The sequence below is a fragment of the Nicotiana sylvestris genome, chromosome 11 (assembly GCF_000393655.2).
Source record: "Nicotiana sylvestris chromosome 11, ASM39365v2, whole genome shotgun sequence".
In the NCBI taxonomy this organism is placed as follows: Eukaryota; Viridiplantae; Streptophyta; class Magnoliopsida; order Solanales; family Solanaceae; genus Nicotiana; species Nicotiana sylvestris.
In genome coordinates this window covers 97968445-97989612 of record NC_091067.1, presented here as the reverse complement: position 1 = coordinate 97989612, position 21168 = coordinate 97968445, and the positions used below count along the sequence as shown (strand labels likewise).

The window sequence follows — 21168 nt, the reverse complement described above, 5'->3', positions numbered from 1 at the left end:
CCTTAAGATGTACCCAATCTTTTCTAATAACACCCACTCAAAAAAAGTAAAGATTTGACATTTTTTGGCTACAAATAGCTAATTGGCTAATATTAGTAACATTTGGCTAATATTTAATAAATTGGCTAATTTTTGTAATAAGCTATTTCTAAAGGGACATAGTTGGTAGTTTCCTTTTTTGAGTGGCATTTTTTGACATTCCAAAAGTTCTAATGACAATTAATTTATTTTTACTGTTCAAGATTTTAAAGTTCATGAAGGGAGCAATGATACGAGTCCGGAACCAAAATGTGGTTCTTACTCAAAGAACCGAAATGTATAGAAAAAAATAGTAATTTTTACCTCCTGTAGCAAAGGTTGATACTTTATTTATTTTAAACAAATACTCTTTAAAAAAATTATATTCCATAGCTACCTTTTGATATTTATAGCCAAATATCTATTTATGGTCACCACTTACCCTTAAGTCCTAAAATACGCTTTGTATTATATTTCTCTCTCATTCTTTCAGATTTTTCTCCACACTCTCTCTCTCTCAACGTCAGTCTTTCTCCATGAATACAACCATGATTCTCCACTGATTCATCTCAATTGTCGAACGAAATTTTCATTGTCAGTGGTCTGGGGCTCTGAATCAATATCGAAATCAAACCCTAGAGAGAAAGTTGGAGGTTTGAAATGTGCTATTGAAAGATAAATTGGGGCTAACAATGAAAATTTAGCAGATTGTGCAATGGGCTTTGGTAAAGGGACCACCGGCGGCAAAGCCGACCAATTCAACGTCATCACCGACTCTTCCGATGACAGCAACAACCCTAAGTCGGGAACCCTCCGTCCCGTTGTCATTCAAAAGAAGCCATTGTGGATCATTTTTGCAAAAAAACATGACCATTAGATTACATTGGGAGCTGATAATGCAAAGCGATAAGACCATTGATGGTCGTGGTGTTAACCTTCATATTGCATATGGCGCAGGTATTTTTGAAAGGAATTTTTAGGGTAAATTGGGGCTAACAATGGAGGTTCGAAATCTGCTATTGACGAGACGACATTAGGATTATTCTTGAACAAAGACGACGGAGTTTGGGGCTGAGCAACTTGAAGAGTCTATTACCTTTTTTTCATTGTATTTCAATGTATCTCGTTGTATTCTATGTATTTCATTGTATTCATTGTCTTTTTTTCATTGTATTTCAATGTATCTCACTGTATTCCATGTATTTTATTGTATTCACTGTCTCGCTATATTACATGGATGTATTCATATATTTTTTTAATTAATATAATTTATGTATTCAAATGTATTTATGTATTCAGATTTACAATTGAGTTTGTTAAGTTATATTAGGAGTCTATTTGTGTTAATTGATTCACTTTCCGTTTTAAAATAGCTGAATAGACCTTGATTTACGCTATTTACGTTACTGTATTCACAAATATATATCGTGAATACAGTCGAATACAATAATTACCTAGATGTACTTCCCTGTTTCACGCCGAGTTTTGCTACTGTATTCATGAATATAATAGCTTAAATACATCGAATACACTCTAGCAAAACTAAAAACATAGTTATAAAAAGTAATATAGCAAATGGTAGCTAGGCTAGCTAATAACCACTAAACAATAGTGATTTGTGAAAATTTCTCAAAAAAATATGGTGACCATTTTATATATAACGCCCTTTTAAAGGGCGTTATATCTTAACGGTCGTTTGCCCAGTTAAGTATAGCTCCCTTTTAAAAGGCGATATACTTGAACTTGAAAATACGAGAAGGTATAACGCCTTTTATTAAGACAGTATATGTATTTTCGTGATTGTTTTGTGATTAATTTAATTTGTTATTTTTATCCGATTTAGATTATTTATTTGCTAAAAGACTAGTAAACTAGATAAATTATTACTTTAGTTCCCTGTAATGGTATCTTTTGGTCTAATGTAGTGCTCATATTGATAATGTAGTGCCCTTTTAGCGTAGTAAAACATAGTGCCTTTTAGCGTAGTATCCTTGTAGTTATAGAAATTAATCATTTAAGTATCTTTTATACCCAATAATATGTTAAAAAGCTGATAGTTCAAACATAAACTATCTCCAATTCTAGTCAACAAACGTAAGAAAATAACATAAGGAAACAACAATATTTATCAAACTAAGTATTGTTATATGAACATTTAATAATTAAATCCTATATAGTTATGAAAATTAATTATTTAATTTTATTATAGTAAAAAATAAGTGAGTAACAAACAAACATATAAAATAATAAAACTAACATATGAAATAATAAAACTACATATAAAGTAATAAATAACATATACAATAATAAACTAACATAAAATAACATACCTGTTGAGTGATAAATCGGGAAATATTTTTCATCATGAACAAAAGAATTCAGGATACCTTGGTGCTACTGGGCCTCAAATATCGTGTCTGGGACCAAAACATAAATATTTAATAATTAAATCATGTATAGGTATGAAAATTAATTATTTAATTTTATTATAGTCAAAAATAGCTGAGTAATAAACAAACATATAAAATAATAAAACTAACATATAAAATAATAAAACTAACATATTAAAGTAACATATAAAATATAAAATTATAATATTGAAAATGTATCAACCTAATTAACAATATAGTAAAAATATCGAATAGAAGTTAATATTAAAGGTATTGCAATATATTTAAGCAATGAAAAAGAAAAATAATGTAATTAATATTGTTCAATTTACAGTAATCGTCATGGAGGTACCGCCTTTGCATCCCAGACCTGCCTCGCTAGAGCTACTATTGCTACAGGCCGAGCATAGGTCTTCCTACATATGGGGGGGACAGTTATTGGCCCGGACATTCCGCGCCAGAAGAGTAGACGATATGTGGAACTTTCTTAGGGTCCACCATCTCCATCCCCGTATAGTCATACACCTCTAGGATATGAGTTTTTATAGGATTGTTGAGATCGGCCGGATGCAGTTGGATTGGTCGTAGATCACGGCTTTGATAGAGCGGTGGCGACCGGAGATGTACACATTCTATTTGCCCATTGGCGAGGCTACTATCATGCTACAAGACGTGGAGGTTCTGTATAGTCTGCCGTTGATGGACATACCTTTGCTTTGCCGCATGCCATGAGAGAGTATACGGAGATCAGTACCTGGAGATGTTGCAGCGGCTTACCGGTTTCCTGCTAGCTGATGAGGGTGCATTGGTTGGGGCTAGTCGTCTGTAGTTGATGCCCGTCCGGCTGCATCTGGAGGCGATGCATGCTGACATTACGGATGATACACCGAATCTTCATATTAATCGATACACGAGGTTGTTGCTGCTGCTTATGTTTGGAGGGGTATTGTTCCCGAACACTTCGGGAAACCTAGTCAGCTTGAGATTTCTTCATTATCTTGAGCGGCTAGATGATTTACATGATTACAGCTGGGGTGTTGTTGTTCTTGGTTACTTGTACAGGCAGATATGTCGGGCAAGCGTGGGCACCCAGCGAGACGTTGCAGGATTTTTGCCGCTGTTGCAGGTGAAAATATAGTCAAATTCTCTCTTCATTATAACATACATCATAAAAATATAACTTAAATTTTACGTCCAAATTGTATATTAGGTTTGGGTCCGGGAGCGATTCCTCCAGTTACATCCACCTCTACCACCCATCGCTTCGGATTCACCACCTTCACCATTTCTCCCTTTATCTAGGAGGTGGGTTGATAGGAGGATACGGATGCGAGTACAAGGCTCGTTATAATCTCCCATATTGCAGGGATTTGTTGGATTTGTTGGAGGTCACGTAGATAATTGTATACTTAAGTTTACTTGTCCTGGATTAATATGTGTTGCGTATACTCACGGTTCTTGTTTTTTACGTAATAGTTCATTTGGAGGCCATACAACGATGAGCTAATAGCCGGTTTGCCCGATTATTGCTCGGCCAGACGACTTATATGGAGCTCTTCTATCTCGTTGATATATCTTGATATTGTCGAGCATCATACCACCGAGCGAGTCCTTCTCCAGTTTGGTCGACCGCAGCTTGTACCTCCACCATCCGCTTGGATTAGGACACATTACCAGCTGGATGATCGTTCTAGGGTTGACCAGACATATGAGGCATGGCTATAGTTGCAGATCGAGATTTGAGACCAGCGGCATAACCTGATTCTGCCACCCCCTCTACCAGAGCGTATAGATGGTGAGCATGAGTATATGGGTTGGTACTGCAGCATTACCCAACTTTTTATCGGGAATCTCGTTAATCACGCTGGCGGTCGGTTCGTTCCATATGCCGGGAGGCATGAGCTGATGGTATGTTATTTGGTATACTTAATTATATGCTGTGCAGGCTATTGGCCTACATCTGTTCTACCAGTTGGGACTGCAGATGCAGCAGCATACCAGCGAGGGAGCGGCCGCTTTGCACAAGTATGGCCGACAGGTTACAGACTTGGCTGCCCGAACATTGCAACAAGCCCGAGATGATGAGCGCTTACGATACGAGGCTGATTATATGGCGCCGGGAGCAGTACCATCATGGGCCGGCAGTGCATCCTGAATATGGTCGACATGGCGGGCGTGCCTAGAGAGGTAGAGGTGTCTCACGAGGTCGTGGGGGTCGGCGTGGAGGTAGTACCCAGCAAGGGGGCGTTGAGGCACCTGTTGAGGATGTTGGAGTTGATCACCTGGGTGACCACCCTGAGCTAGACCATGCTCCTAGTGATATGCCCTCATTTAGCCTAGGGTTTAATCCAGGGACTTCGCATGTGACCCCGTCAGCTCCATTGTTGATCGCGGACACGACCATTACCTCACATGACTGGGATGAGTATTTTCCTAACCCTCTAGAAGCATCGACGATTGCTGATGATCGTCCGGTACGAGATGTGAATAGTGGGCGCCGACTGAGTTATGGCTCATCACCGAGGGATACTGAGGATCTTTCATAGGATTTGGTTAGTTTATATTACTATTATTTATATTTTTGTTTATCTCATTGATTAGTCATAAATATTTAAAGCCTTTTTTTTAAGTCATCATCCTCGCCCGTCACGGAGGCCGCTTTGTGCGACACTGACATGCCTGAGATGGATGATTATATTCAGGAGCCCGTTGAGACCATGGTAAGACATTTTAATTTTTTTAGCTAACACGTACATTACTAATATATATCCGTATACTAAAATATCTTATTATTCTGTAGGTTACTGTTGGACCGACAACCTCTTCTACCGAGCTTGCCAGCCTTATTGACGATCATGATGCAGTGCATTCTCCAATAAAGAGGCGACATGATGAGAATGATCTTGATAGTGTAGCGGGGGGGGGATAGGATGCGCCTCAAGCCAGCGACTGCTTTAAAGCATAAAGGTTGTGGGACACATTGATTTTTTTTTTTGATTTTATGTACATAAGACAATCAGTAAATAATAGCAACATTATTTATGGTTTACATTATATGTGCTTTATGTTTTTATTTCTCGGATTCTTTGTTATTTTAATACTACAACACAAAAACAAACATAGAAACTTAACATAATTTAAATTCGGTATAACTAATGAAAATACATGACACGGAAAACATAAAGATAAAATACTACACTCAACACATATATGTGTTTGTTTAGTCATTATCGCCCATTATTCTCTGCTTCAACTACTTAAATTTCTCTTCTAACTTATTTTTTTCTTCTTCCGCCTCTTGTAGTTTCTCTTCCACTGCCGCAAGTTGTCGTTGCATCTTAAAGATCTAGAGTTCGTATTCACCGGTCATATTCCAAACGTATTGCAAACAATATTTGTAGTATTCCTGATAAATGGGTTCATCATATCATTCTTCAAACCTACATTGATTTTCGTCCTACAAATGGGGATTATAACACAACATTATTAATTAACAAGTTGCTCGCTTTCACTGCACAACCAATAAAATAATGAGGTACTCAAAGTGGTCCATACTTTACATATAACTATATTCACTTACAAATCATAATGTGTTGATATCCCATGATGCACATTATCTTGTCGATGTTGACTCCCGGATGGACCACCATGATCCAACACACTAAAACTAGGCATATTCCAACTGGCCGTTGGTTCCTAACTTGTAAAATTCATATCTGGTCGGTACTCCCCGTGGAACATACGAGTGTTAATACAAATTCAATACACAAAAATATACATCGTAACACAAAGGAAAATTAAAGTTTACCACTCGGCTTGTGGATTATGTAAACTAAGGGAGAAATTATTTCCTCGCTCCTCATTCGCTCGTGGAGATAAGTTTAGATCAAGCTTAACTCTTTTAGCCGGAACCTTTTCAGCTAAAACTGCTCCAAAATAACCACCCGATGATTGAGGGATATCCCTGCTTTGCGCAACTTCATTATTGCGAACGTCTTCGGCCTTGACGTACATTTCTAATAGTTTTATCACAATAAATTCCCGATATTCATCCGAAGTCCTCAAAAAATCTCTCAGAGTTTCATCGTTTTCGATGTTAAACTCAGCATCACAAGCAACCCCTTGCGGAGTCACATAATATGAATATTATCTGGTTACTTTAATATTTACCGAACGTTTGCTCACACTCATTTTTTTACATAACAACGATACCAATGTATCATACTCCATTGTAAGTGGCAACTTAACATGACACTGTGGAGATAAACTATAGCTTAGTGAGTTATTCGCCACCACAACCTCCTCCCCTCCCCCTCCCAATATAATGAAATCATAATTCTTTGCTCTTCAGACATTATGACAAAATGCAAAACAACTTAACGAAGAAATATTTCATAAGACTTGAGAATATTTCTGAATGGATTTTTACAAAATCCTTAACGTCTTTAAATAAGGCAAAAACCAATTCGGGGGTCGAATTTTTTGAGATATAGAGCCTTAAATAAGGGCGCTATACCCATTTGAATTATTGTTATATCAGTTAAGCCTAGAACAATTATTGGTGGGCCCACAAAATATGTTAGCGCGGTAAGGAAGAGCGTTATATATATAACGCCTTTTAAAAGGGCGCTATGCTTAACTGGGCAACTGACCGTAAAGGTATAGCGCCCTTTAAAAGGATGCTATATATAAAATGGTCACCATATTTTTTTTCTACATATTTCGATTCTTTGAGTGCAAACGAACTACATTTTGGTTCCGGACTTCTTTGTTTTAATTTTCTTTTTCGGTGCATAATATATAATTTGAGACGAATATATATAAAGCAAAATAGTGCAGCCCATTTGGGCATGAATCCAGATACCTCTTCTTCTATTTCAAGTTTTCCTCCTAAAATCTTAAACCCAATTGGGTGAGATTTCTTTTACGTATCACTAAATCTTCCTCTTTATTCTTCTTTCAAAACCCTACTCCTCCATTTTCCTGCTTCCCTTTCTTTTTAAAAGCCTTCAATAAAACATTAGTTCTGAATCTAATAATCTGTCTTCTTGTTTTTTTCCCACTTTTACATTGATTTTGTTCATTTAGTGTCTCTAACTTTATTGATCTTTCGTTAGAAGTGATTTCTTAATCCTGTGGTTGTATAAAAATCTCTACTTTTTGGTTGAAATAATCAGTTCTAAATCCAGCTATTTTCTTGATTTTCTCACTTCATAGATTAATTTATTCATTTAAAGTCTCAATCTTTATTTTAAAAAGCCTTTTTCTTCTTCTTGATAGTACTATTGTTCAGGAAAAAGGATAGTTTTACCTCATTTTTTATTCAGATTATTTTCTGGGGGTTAGGTTTAGTTATATGATTTTCTTGGAGTTAGATACACATTGATATATAGGATGAGTAGTAATCAGAAGAAGAGGAATTTTCAGATAGAGGCATTCAAGCACAAGGTAGTGGTTGATCCCAAATATGCAGACAAGACTTGGAAAATACTGGAGCATGCCATTCATGAGATTTACAATCACAATGCTAGTGGACTCAGCTTTGAAGAACTTTACAGGTCCAAATCATTTCTTTTATATATATAAAACTTATTTTTCTTTTTTATTTTCATGTGGTATGATGATGACATGAGTTGAGCTTACTTAAATGGAAAAACAAGGTCAGTGAGGATTCATACAACTGACCCCACCTTGTTTCGGACTGAGGCGTAGTCATGTTTATCTTACAATGAATAGATGATCACAATCTCTGATAAAGTAGGCAGTTACTTAATTTGACTGCTAGAATATAAATATTACTTTTTACTTTAATAAATCCTCTAATTGTGGATAAGTTGGGGATGCCCACAAAGGCAAGCACTATATGTGGACCTCAGGTTAGTGTCTTTCCTATTGGAATAAATTAGTCGTGAATAGAGTGGAATGGTTAGAGAGAATTAAAAAGCCAACTCCAACTAGTTTGGCGTTGATCCGTAGTTGACTGACCAGGTTGAATTATTATTCACGGGTTAGTTAAACCAAGAAGGACTAGTACCTAGTCTGCATATTCAGTTTCCTTCCGTTGTTAGTTGCTTGAGTTTATTCAAGACCAAGAATGTGGAGATAATATATAGTTTCATTTAATTTAGTTTGTTGCAAACATAGGGCAATAAACTATATTACATGCTTACCCTATGTCTGCAACGAGCTAAATTATTAGGTAGTGAGGAAACTATGATCAGGGAAATGCTTTCTTGTCCTCTTCATTGCTATCTAGATATTTTTTGCCTATTTCTAATTTTGTTTGAGCTCTTTGCTTGTCCCTATTAGAAAGGTTATTTGATATCTTATCTATATTTAAGATAATGTGGATCGCATGAAATCTAGGATTTATTATCCTTTCTATCTACTCTTCATGCTCTCATCATCACGGTATGATACCGAACCTTGATTAAGTAATAAGTAGTGCATTACGCTGCATATGTGTCTAATAGCTGCTCTTGCATACAAGTCCATTATACTACAGTGTATGTGCACGTGTCATATCGTAAAATATGTCACCTTTGAAATGTTGTCGGCGTGTAGGTAGTTACTATGCTCATAGTACTTAAGAGTCTTTGGAATCAAAATTAGTGAACGGAATCTTTTCCTCTTTACCATTCTTGTAGCATGTCTAAAGGTTCAGTAATTTGTGTTATTTCATAGCGCTCATCTTTCTTTTATTTGATCACATGGACCATTTGAAAGAGGTGTTTTTGAGCAGATATAGAATATCATTTACTAGTTAGTTGGATGTTGGAATTCTGTATTAATTTGGGTTGATATGTCATTATTCAAGAAGTCAGTTTTTTTAGGAATGGCTACAGATCTCACAACACATTTTGATTACACATCTTTTGCTCTTAATATTTTGCCCAATGTAGATCTTCGTTATGTCACTAAGATCTGCAGGTCATGTTGGAGACGTATCCAAATAATTTCTATCTGTGATAACTATAATTTAAAAATTTCTATGCAATAAATTCTGTGTCTTTAATATCTAAATATGTTAAGATTTAATATTTATAAAGATGGATATATACTACTTTACCTTATCAAAATAAAAAAAAGGATGGATATATATTAACATTGTTTAATCCCGTTAAGTGATTCTAAAACTGTACCCAATCTTTGATATTCGACCAAATCAAATTTTCTCATTTGTCTTTTTAATTCAAAAGATAATTTGAGCATACAGAAGCCTAAGTAATTGAATCTTTTGAGTTGTTTAGATCTAACATGTGAAAATTGATTAGAAGGATATTTGACAACTTTCGTAATAAGCTTGTATAATTCAATGTTTTCTTTTCGTCCAAGATGCACATCTTGTCAAAAGACCTGCTTCCCGGACTGATTTTGATAATAAAAAGGAGTTGTCGAAAGCTTTCTACTCTAATCGAGTCCAAGTTGTTCCAACACTACTTTGCTAGTAAATTATTTGCCTTCTAAAGTAATTTAAATGATGCGAAGCGAGGGGTTATCTCTTTACGGGTGAAGGCATGCGCTTTAGAGAAGTGTGTGCTTCAAACAATGACATGCAAAGCACTCTCAATAAGAAGTGCTCGGTTCTTTGAACCTCAGCTATGAGGAGTTGAATTAATATTGGCCTTGTCGTATATTGAATGCTGAAATTAGTTACTCCCTTTGGTTTTTCATTTTATATGTCTTACTTTGACTTGGCACGAAGATGTAAGAATGTAAAGAAAATTTTAAATCTTGTGGTTTTAAACTAAAGTTTGTATAATAGACCAAAAATATCCTCTCTTTTTTTGGGGGCTTTGATGGGATATCAACTCCTTCTATAGTTCTTAAGGCTAGATATCTTCTATGGTTGTATAGTTGGCACAATTTAGCTCCTAATGGTTGTCCTGTTAGCTTTTTTGATTTTGTCAGTTCTTTAGCTCTTGCTTAGCTCTTTTTTGTTCATAGCTGACTGTCCTTTATGTATTCTCTTTTGTACTTCTTGCATCTTGTGGATGCCATCTATAAATTTCCCCTTCATAAAAAATATACCAAAAATACCCTTTGAATCATATGGTTCTAAACATGCCATGTCATTCATATAATGGAGTATCACCAAAAGTAAAATGGGAATGCTGGAATTAAAAACTTACTAATACAGAAAGATGACATTCCTTTTGAAACAAACTTAGAAGGAAAGTAAGGCACATAGATTGAAATTCAGGGAGTATTTTAATTGCAAGATTATTATAGTACTGAATTCATATGTTTGATATTCTTTTAGTTTTCTGTAAGTTGCACGCGTCACTTCAAAGAAGTTACTTCACACTTTTAACTTCTAGTCTGATGGACCTTGTCTTTTGTTGTGCTTTTCACTTAAAAAACACTGTACTAAATCTCACCGTTAAGGCGTTAACCCTAATCCTGACAAGCACTGCACCTAGGTAAGTAGCTTATATGGATCTTTTGCTTACATGTGAGGTACCTAGATTTAGAAACTCAAAACCGAAAAGAAGTTTGATTACTGCTCAACGGTAGCAGGTAAGTGCTTTAGAATATATCGTATTTTGGGGGGAAAAGTTATGATCCTACAACTTGTTTAGTAGCCAATGATCACAAGATAAAATATGATTCCATTGTTTAATTCCATTTCTATGATTAGCTAAATGATTAGTACCCTTGATTCAATAGTTGCGATTTCAGGATCCAATCTATTTTGCGGAAACAACAAGTTTTCATCCCTTTTGTCTAGTGGGGAGAGTCTTCAATCCATTAAAGGATCGAATCAGGAATAGACTATGACATGACCTTTCTATCTCAGTCTTTTCATGCTCTTTGCTCGGAATCCCTACCAAATAACCATTGACAAATCCCCCATCCATTCCATATATCTATTCCTCTCCACATCGTATGCAGCCTATTCCTTTGCAGTTTTTGCATTTCAGCCATTGATACTATTTTCATTTCATTCAAATTCCATTAAGTTGGCATACCAAACATGATTGAAAATGGTTTGGTGCATCAAAATTTATTTAAGTGTATACTAGTCCCTAGAATGAGACCAATTGGGCTTGGAGTTTAGGATACTAAAGTATCATGATCTTAAGCTCACAATCCATCTGCTACTTATGAAAAAAAGGGGAAAACATCACAATCCATATACAATATCGGAGTGGTAAGGAGGTGTGCACAAGCTGGCTCGGACACCACGAAAAAAAATATCGGAGCTGTAAAGGTTATTCAATGTGTATTACTAGAAGAGGTAGTAAGGAAATTTCTTATGGGTTTAGTGGGCACTCAGACATACATATTATTTGCAAACACTGAATTTTTTTTGCAAATCAATGTTTGTTTTACAATTTTGTCCATTATTTCAGCTCCAACTTGAAATAGAGAATTTGAAGTTGAAAAGCTCGTTTAAGGAGTATTTCAAGTGAAACAATGGTTTTAACCTACGAAACTTCTACATTTTCCCATGTGAAACTCATGTACGAACACAACAACTTCTAAATACTCTTTTTTCAACTTCAACTTCAACTTCAAATGCTCATTTTTCAACTTCAACAAAATACAAAACACCTTATATAAAAAAAAATTGTCCAAACAGGTTATCAATCAATCGCAGCATCTAATTTTTAGACTCTTTCTCAAAAGGCTTTTGTAAAAAAGGACTCAAAAAGCTACACGACTTTAGAATTCAAAATCTGGTAGGAGCAATGCCTAGAGTAGAAGTAACTTGTCAGAAGACGTGCATTCCGAGTGGGCCCAAGTTCAGTTATTCACCGCTCCATTGTCTTTCTTTGTTCTGTAATTTGGATAGATATTTAAACTGGAGGTTATGGAGTTTGTTACTTTAGGGTAAAGAAAGAGGAAGACTGTTGGTTCTGTTCATGGAGAAATCATGAGCAAGCAGAGGCGTGTGCAAACTTCTTACTGCTCACCTCATTCTTCCTTCTGGACTGAAGTTCTGAGATGTCGTAGGGTGAAATAGAATTTCTTAATGCCCAATTTTTAACACTTATCATATCCTGTCATTGTCTCTGTGTTTAGTCTGTGTGTTTGTCGTTATTGATATGTAATGAACCTTTACAATCTTAAAGATCTCTTTCTTTGCTGCATCCTGCTCGTTTTCTTCATTTTCGTTTCCGGCACTGTTTAGTTCCTCTCTTTGTTTTTGTATGCTTGAATATACTATTCTTGATGTTGGGATATCTTCTGTCAATGCAGAAATGCTTATAATATGGTATTACACAAATTTGGTGAGAAGCTATATTCTGGACTTGTATCTACAATTACCTTCCACCTACAAGAGATCTCTAAATGCATAGAGTCAGCCCAAGGTGATTTATTCTTGGAAGAGCTGAATAGGCAATGGGCAGATCATAATAAGGCATTGCAAATGATACGGGATATTCTGATGTACATGGACAGGACCTTCGTTCCAAGTACCCATAAGATCCCTGTTCATGAACTTGGGCTGAATCTTTGGCGGGATAACATAATACATGCGAATAAGATTCAGATGAGACTTCTGAGTACGCTTCTTGGACTGATACTCAAAGAACGGGATGGGGAAGTAATTAACCGGGGACTGATGAGAAATATAATTAAGATGCTAATGGATTTAGGACCATCCGTGTACCAGGAAGACTTTGAAAAACCTTTTCTTGAAGTATCAGCTGATTTTTACAGGGCCGAGTCTCAGAGGTTCATTGAATGTTGCGACTGTGGAGACTACCTCAAGAAAGCTGAAAAACGTTTAAACGAAGAAATAGAGAGGGTGTCACACTACTTGGATCCAAAGACTGAAGCTAAGCTCACTAATGTTGTGGAGAAAGAGATGATTGAAAACCATATGCCTAGGCTTGTCCATATGGAAAATTCAGGTACGGTGAATATGCTTCTTGATGATAAATGTGAGGATTTGAGAAGAATGTACAACTTATTTCGTAGAGTTCCTAATGGTCTTGCAACAATAAGAGATGTAATGACTTCTCACATCAGAGAGATTGGAAAACGGCTTGTTACCGATCCTGAGAAGCTGAAAGATCCTGTCGAATTTGTCCAGTGTCTCTTGAATGAGAAGGATAAATATGATAATGTAATAATCTTGGCATTCAACAACGACAAGACTTTCCAAAATGCCTTAAACTCATCTTTTGAATTCTTCATTAACCTCAATCCCCGTTCTCCCGAGTTTATATCATTGTTTGTGGATGAAAAATTGCGAAAAGGCCTTAAAGGAGTCAGTGAGGAAGATGTGGAAGTTATTCTCGACAAGGTGATGATGCTCTTCCGTTACTTGCAAGAAAAAGATGTGTTTGAGAAGTATTATAAACAGCACTTGGCAAAGCGACTGCTTTCAGGAAAAACAGTTTCCGATGACGCTGAAAGAAGTCTGATTGTTAAGCTGAAGACAGAATGTGGTTATCAGTTCACTTCCAAATTAGAGGGCATGTTTACCGACATGAAAACTTCTCAGGACACAATGCAAGGATTCCATGCAGCATATGGTGCTGAATTGGGTGATGGCCCCTCATTGGTTGTCCAGGTTCTCACGACGGGATCTTGGCCTACTCAACCTAGTATCACATGCAATTTGCCAGCTGAATTGTCAGCCCTGTGTGAGAAATTTCGGTCGTTTTACCTTGGGACCCACACTGGTCGAAGATTATCCTGGCAAACAAACATGGGCACAGCTGATCTGAAAGCGACATTTGTTAAGGGCCAGAAGCATGAGCTCAATGTCTCTACTTACCAAATGTGTGTCCTCATGCTTTTCAACAATGCTGATCGGCTAATGTACAAAGAGATTGAACAGGCCACTGAGATCCCTTCGTCTGATTTGAAAAGGTGCTTGCAGTCCCTAGCATGTGTTAAGGGAAAGAACGTCCTCCGGAAAGAACCCATGAGTAAGGATATCGGGGAAGACGACGCCTTTCTTGTCAATGACAAATTTACGAGCAAATTTTACAAGGTCAAGATAGGAACTGTAGTTGCACAGAAGGAATCCGAGCCTGAAAAGCAGGAGACACGTCAAAGGGTGGAAGAGGATAGAAAGCCCCAGATTGAAGCTGCTATTGTGAGGATCATGAAATCCAGGAAGGTATTAGATCACAACAACATCATCACTGAAGTTACAAAGCAATTGCAATCACGTTTCCTGGCAAATCCAGGGGAAATCAAGAAACGGATTGAGTCACTTATCGAGAGAGATTTCTTGGAAAGGGATAATACAGATAGACGATTGTATCGCTACCTTGCATAAGAAATGGTCTCACGGGTATTTGTCTTTTTGAACTTGAGCAAGTCATAATTAGAGGCTTTCTTAAGTTTCTTCGGTAGAATTGATATGATTTATTGGAATTTTTCCCTACTGTCTTTTAGTAGTATCTACAGCAGTAATTGAGTTTCAATGGCGACATGCATATGCATTTGCTCTGAGAGAAAGATACAAGTATCGTAACACTCACTAAAAAACTCCATGTTATGAGCTAAACTGCCATGGTTGAGTTGTTAGTGCAGCACTGCTCTTTTGTTATTGGTTATCTGGTTTCGCGTAGAGAAAATATGTGAATTTTTGATGGAACAGGGCAAAAAGGGCTATCTGCAGGCTGTGCTCCAAGCTTGTATCAGTCGTAACTGGTAGAGATGGATAAAATGATTAATTGCGGTTAGCTTATCAAAGTTCATGGGTAGTAGTACATGTCATTCATTAGCACTCATTTCCCACTCTAGTTTTTAAGTGCTTGCGAGTAAAAGAATTACTCCCTTTATTCCACTTAATGTGGCACTATTTATTTGTATGTTTGGGAACAATTAACTTTAAGCCTTTTATTTTATTCTTAATGGAATGCTTTCATTGCCGCAGAAATTTCGTGGCATATTTAAGAACATAAGTTTCGAAAGTCCTTTTTTCTGTCGTAAGTTTCGTACCAATCAAACTATGCCACATTAAATTTAAATAGAGGGAGTATATGTTTTGGGCTTGAAAGAAAAAAAAAATTGGGACCATGTAGAAGCGACAGAATACAAGTATAATTTTTCTTTTTCTTTTTCAGATTGACTAGACAAGGAGGAGTCTGTGTATTAACAGTAACATTCATAATATTATTTCGTTGGTAAACTCAGATTCTCTTTTGCCATTACAAAAGTTCTTCAAAAGATGTCTCACTTCTCGTATTTTGTTCATGACCAATGTGGAACAACTTAACAACCAACTATTAAATAAATGTTTATCAATATTTTTTACGTCGCCAGCACACTGAACTTGAACTCTTGTATTATCAACTAAGACACAGACTTCTCATTCTTTATGTGATTTCATCCCTGGCTTTCTATACTAGAAATGCAAACATAAGTTGAGGAGTGCTTCCACATGACTTGTAAGGAGGCCTAATAGTAGATTAGCTACTTCATGTTTGTCAATGGCACTAGTAAATAGTGGAACTTGATTTGCCAAACTAGGATTGAATGAATCCTGAATAGCACACAAATTTAGCCAGACAACAACCAAACATCAACCTTGTAAAACTAAAACAGAATATAGCTTTGGAATATTAGATCAAAACAAATTTGATTATTATCTCAAGTTTTGTAGGGAGAGAAGTTGAGCCAAAATAGGCTATGCAGAGCTGAGAAATTCCAAACGAACGAATGTTGGGGTGACTTTTCATATTGATTAGTGAATCATTTCGTTAAAGGGATACATTTTTGAATGATCTTGCCCTCTGCCCTCTGCCCTCTGCCTTTGTGGAGATGGGGAGGAAGTAGCATCTCATATGGGGTTTTATTATTATAACGGAATGTAGCTGATCACTGAATCACTATGCAGAACTCCGAGCATGAAGCTTATTAAAAGGCGCTGCAGCTTAACTTTATACTTTGGAATTGAAAGATGGTTGATTGATGGAGAATATAATGATCACAAACAGCAATCTTTTGATGCTTCCATCTACAAGTAATACTTGGTTGTAGTCTAGTTCTATCTGCCAGTTATGAAAATAACAGTAGATATTAGTGACATTTATTAATAGGAGATACCGTTTAAAAAGGAAATGAAAGGAAAAAGGAATAGAGTTTCTTTTCCTTACCTTCCAAATGACAGAGCCACTAACCAAAAAACTATGCCGTTGTGAGAAGGCGGTTCTGTATATCTGCAAATGACTTCACGTCTACACCCCATAGCCTGAAAGGCATAATTTTGTGAATGAAAATTTCTTAACCAGATGACAAGGTCACACTCTCTGTATGATTGGTAAAAAGTAACAGAAGACTTTCTTTAAATGCTTCTCCTGATTTGGTATTCAACAGTATCTCCTATTAATAAATGTCACTAATATCTCACTGATGTTTCCATAACTGCAGATAGAACTTGAATACAATCAAGTATTACTTGTAGAGGGAAGCATCAAAATATTGTTTCTTGTGGGTGATCATTATGTTCGTAATCAATTATCTACCTTTTAGCTGTTGAATACCAATTATCATTTTAACAGTTAAAATGATGGTTTTGATGTAGCAACTACAGCATTAAAACTAGTTTCTTCTCTTTCTTTTTTCTTTGCGCTAGATATTAGCTATATCTAGAAATTGTGAAATTTTGAATAAAGCAAGGCATTCAAAAATTACCAGCAGTCAATTCCAGCAGCATTTGCTCCTCCTTTGTCAGCCTTTTCATCATCTCCAACGTGAACAGTTTTTATTGCTTCTACACAGATCTGATCTACAACACCGCAAAACATGATAAGGTCAATTTTTTTATAGCCTATTTCAGGTGTAATTGACAAATGTGTTAATATCAAATTATAGTTTTGATAAGGGGGGGTCATACCTGACAAGAGAGATGTTTAAGAGTCCATTAAAAAGTTAAACAAACGCAGACAAGAAAGAAACAAAACTAAAGTAGAGACGCCTTCTATCATCATGCTAATGAAGATAGATTAGTTTTTGATGCACATACCTAGAGCAGCTCTGAATATCCTAATATCTGGTTTTTCATATCCAACCTCTGAAGATATGATGACAGCATCAAATCTATAGATAGAGAACACAAAAGAACATATTTTTTTTTGAGAAGGATCACAAAAGAACATATAAACGAAACATCTTCTAAATTTCAAGCAGGAGTCGACCCTGCCATTTCATACAGATGAGAATGCTCTGTAAGTTCATAGGTTTAAATTTATATAACTTTTTCCAACTCTTTCAATGCTAAAATTTAAGAGCATTTGAAATGAGTTATTGGCATTCATAACTAAGTAATATAATTGACTACCGACATAAAGTAGTTCAAACTCAGACTGTTATTTAACAAGGAGCAAAAGTATAAGAAGGTATTGATGCTTACAGATACAACACATTCAGCTCTTTCAATATCTTCGTCAACCGGGTGTCAAAGTTGGAAACTACGGCCAGCTTGACTGTCCAAAGTCCAGTACTTCAGAAACGAAAGGATTGGGAGAAAAGTTCAATAAGTAAATCTATATCAGAAGCAAAGTAATGCAGATACATGATGACCTCCGGAACGTTTCAGAATTGATATGGTGTCATAGGCTCCAGGTGGAAGATGCCATGCCTCACCACTTGCATAGTGCTGGTGAAAGCAAAAACTTCAGCTAAAGCAGTCTAACTTCCGATTTCTATAATATGTTTTAGAAAATGACCTGGTATACTTCTTCAAAGTAAGTATCGTCTCTACAACCAGTTGCTTCAGCAACGACAAGCTTCCAGAAAGGTCGGCCATCATCCTGTCAATTGTACTTAATCTTCAGTTGATTGATATTGCCAAAGGAACAGTAATCTGTGATGAAAATATGAACTTTTTAACCGACAATTTTACGTATCTTTTAATACTTTAGTGGCTGAACATTCAACTAGAATTTTCTGAATGAGTGAGAGACAATGGAGGTTCAATGGCCACAACTTTTTTGCTTCAAAAAAAAAATACCAAATAATCCACTCAATAGGTCACCCTGCTCATACAGAATATGCAGAACACACTTATAAAGTACACATCAACAGGACATTTTCCACAAATAAGTAGTATACCAAGAATTCATACATCTTTGTAAGGATACCTGAATAATTTTCGTATTTAAGGTCCTCTGTCCACAACAAAGGCAGGGGCCGCAGGGAAAATGTCAAATTACTTGATTTCCTAATTATCACTTTCTTTGGCTAATTATTTCTAGAATGCTATGTGGAAGAATCAATTCATTACAAGCTGAAATGGGTTGCTAATATTTGTATGGGGGAGATCAGCGAGAGAAAGGCCCTCATCTCCACCCCCAACCCCACCCCAAGAGGGGTATCACCAAGAACAAAACATATCTAACACGAGAATATAAAATTAAATTTTAGTTTTGAGATAAAAAAATAAGACCAGCTAAAACATATGCTGGTTTTCCATGTGACAAACGAGCATGAAACACAATGGAGTGACATTGGCATAATGACCTGATAACGTAGCTTTTCTGGCCATGGAGCAGCAAAAGCTCTTTTGAAACCTTGCTTTATTTCAGCTGGAGTAGTTGTCAGCCCTATAATTGGATAAAATACTTTAGCAATCTCTCGGAAGAAAAATAGACATAGTAGTCTGCTCTCAACCTTTTTCTGCACTAGTTGACAATGTTTGCTTGAAGAAAGGGCTGAAATCACACATTTAAGCCTCACTTCTTAACTTCAAAAGTAACCATTCTAAAGCTGGTCCGCAGTTTCTGTTGTTTTATGCTACACCAAAAATAGGACTTCATCTAGATACCACCAGTGAATTCCAAGTACTAGTTGCTTGATCAATTAGCTAAATGCAGGGGCGCACGCATGAATTTTTGTAAGCGGTGTCGAAATTTATAGAAGAATGGGAATAATAAAGTTAATTATCATACTTCTAGACAAGAAATAGCTTTCGTCTATTGGTTTTGTTGAGTCTTAAGTTAGAAAAAGTCCTGAATTAAATTCTATTTCATCAAAAATTTTAACCACATAGATTCTCTCAAATATTTGCAAAAAAGATGTGCTAGTTGAGGTTAGAACCTCTCACCTCTTAGAGCAAAATTAAGCACATAATCAATGCGCCAAGAGACAATTAATGTCAAGTGGTGCAATTTTATCTTTACTTATGCGCTTTCTCACTATATTAATACATATATTTAGTAAAAAAAAAATCGATGAAGCGGTGTCACTCGATAAATGTGCATCCGCCCCTGGCTAAATGCCAAGCCAGGCTCTGCCAAAATATTGATTGGATATAAAGATAGCTACGGTCAAAATATATCTCCTCTTTTAGCAGCATAGAACCTACTAACAGAAGTTTCCTTAAACCTCTTAAACCCCTGCTACTATAGAAAAAGGAAGGAACCAACAAACCGTATTTCTTGCCAATGGAAGCATATGTCTCTTCAACTGGATTTGTCAATTGCAAAAGTGTATTTGCTGCATCCAAAAGCAGTCCATCGTATGCTCTCTTCCCCATTTCTTTCCCTGGCCCCACCCACAAAATTCAACCTTATAATTACACTATTCACTGCACAGTCAGTTAATTGATGCGAAATTGGTATAAACATATGCATTTTCTAAGTGTATTGGGAATTAAAGCATAAAAAGAAAGAGAAATGAACCATTATAACGAACCGGTGGGATTTTTGGTAGAGGAAGAAAAGGAAGAGCATCGAACAGTGAAGGCCCCATAAAACTTCGCTCTGATTTTGAAAGGATTTAGAGTTCTGAGAAGAGCACCGGCTTCCATTTTCCACTGTTGTTTTGCTGACAAAAACTACAATGCAAAAGTTCAATCTTGCCAACTGAGTGATGAACCCCCCCCCCCCCGCAACACACAACACCCAATTTCACTTTTAACATGTTAAGTACCCGGTGCGGATAATTTAGCTTAATAGTTATCGGATTATAAATGTACTAATCCGTTAGTCATCCAATAAGATAACGGATAAATTAATATCGCATTAATAATTATCGGACGGTTATCGGGCAGCTTATTGACTAAACCAAATTAAAAATTTTTGAACAATTATTTAATCAATACCAACAGTTTCAAATCTTTTAATACTATCAAGATCTAACCAAATGGTATTTTTGAATTGAAGAGTCTTCAAGGCTAGTCATACTGTCATATTCGTGTTAACCAAATTTTTAATACCATCAAGACTACTCATACATACATACACGTATTAATTATTTAGATTTTGATTTTTCGAATTCTCAATTCTCAGTTCAAGAGATACGAGACATACAGCTTCTCTACCTCTGGTGGATGCAGACAATTGAGAATTAGAAAATAGAAAATAGGAATTCAGCCATTTAAGGTTTCAATAGTACTTTATATATATAGGGTAAAAGTGTAAATATAAAAATTCTTAACGGGTTAATGGTTTACCCGATAAGAAAATTGATTAATCCACCCTCAAACAGTTAAGCCGTTAATTATAAAATCTCAATCCGTTCACCAATATCCATTATCCGATAATCCAATACTAATAAATCAATAAATTATCGGTTCGATTTGATTAACGATTTCGGTTCGATTCTGAACATATTAAGTATTAAGTACTATACTATTATACTATTTTTTTATGTACGATGGGTCATCATATTTCACGTTAGAGATGTGAGAACTATCAAACTAACGCTTTAAAATCTTAGTTTGACAGAGACAACGTTTACAATACAAATATTCAATATGTTAAATGAATTTGAATTATATAAAAAATTCTATTTCATTTTTATTCTTTTTTTTTTTCCTTGTTTTTTAATTTGTAAAATCAAC

The 21168-nt window shown here is 36.0% G+C and overlaps 2 protein-coding genes across 2 annotated transcripts; one reads left to right on the top strand and one right to left on the bottom strand.

Moving 5' to 3' along the window:
• Window positions 1-7263: 7263 nt before the first annotated feature.
• Window positions 7264-14935, top strand: LOC104249336 (cullin-3A-like). Its single transcript, XM_009805747.2, has 2 exons — window positions 7264-7966; window positions 12615-14935. Exons 1-2 carry the CDS (start codon window positions 7803-7805, stop codon window positions 14653-14655), a joined length of 2205 nt encoding a protein of 734 aa, XP_009804049.1. The 5' UTR covers window positions 7264-7802; the 3' UTR covers window positions 14656-14935.
• A 1009-nt stretch (window positions 14936-15944) lies between these two features.
• On the bottom strand, window positions 15945-20205 carry LOC104249337 (uncharacterized). Its single transcript, XM_009805748.2, has 10 exons — window positions 20019-20205; window positions 19755-19868; window positions 18846-18928; window positions 18053-18136; window positions 17907-17982; window positions 17737-17809; window positions 17350-17423; window positions 17019-17112; window positions 16481-16575; window positions 15945-16375 (listed from the first exon to the last, which is right to left on the bottom strand). The coding sequence occupies exons 1-9, from the start codon at window positions 20131-20133 to the stop codon at window positions 16512-16514; spliced, it is 777 nt and encodes a 258-aa protein (XP_009804050.1). The 5' UTR covers window positions 20134-20205; the 3' UTR covers window positions 15945-16375; window positions 16481-16511.
• Window positions 20206-21168: the final 963 nt, after the last annotated feature.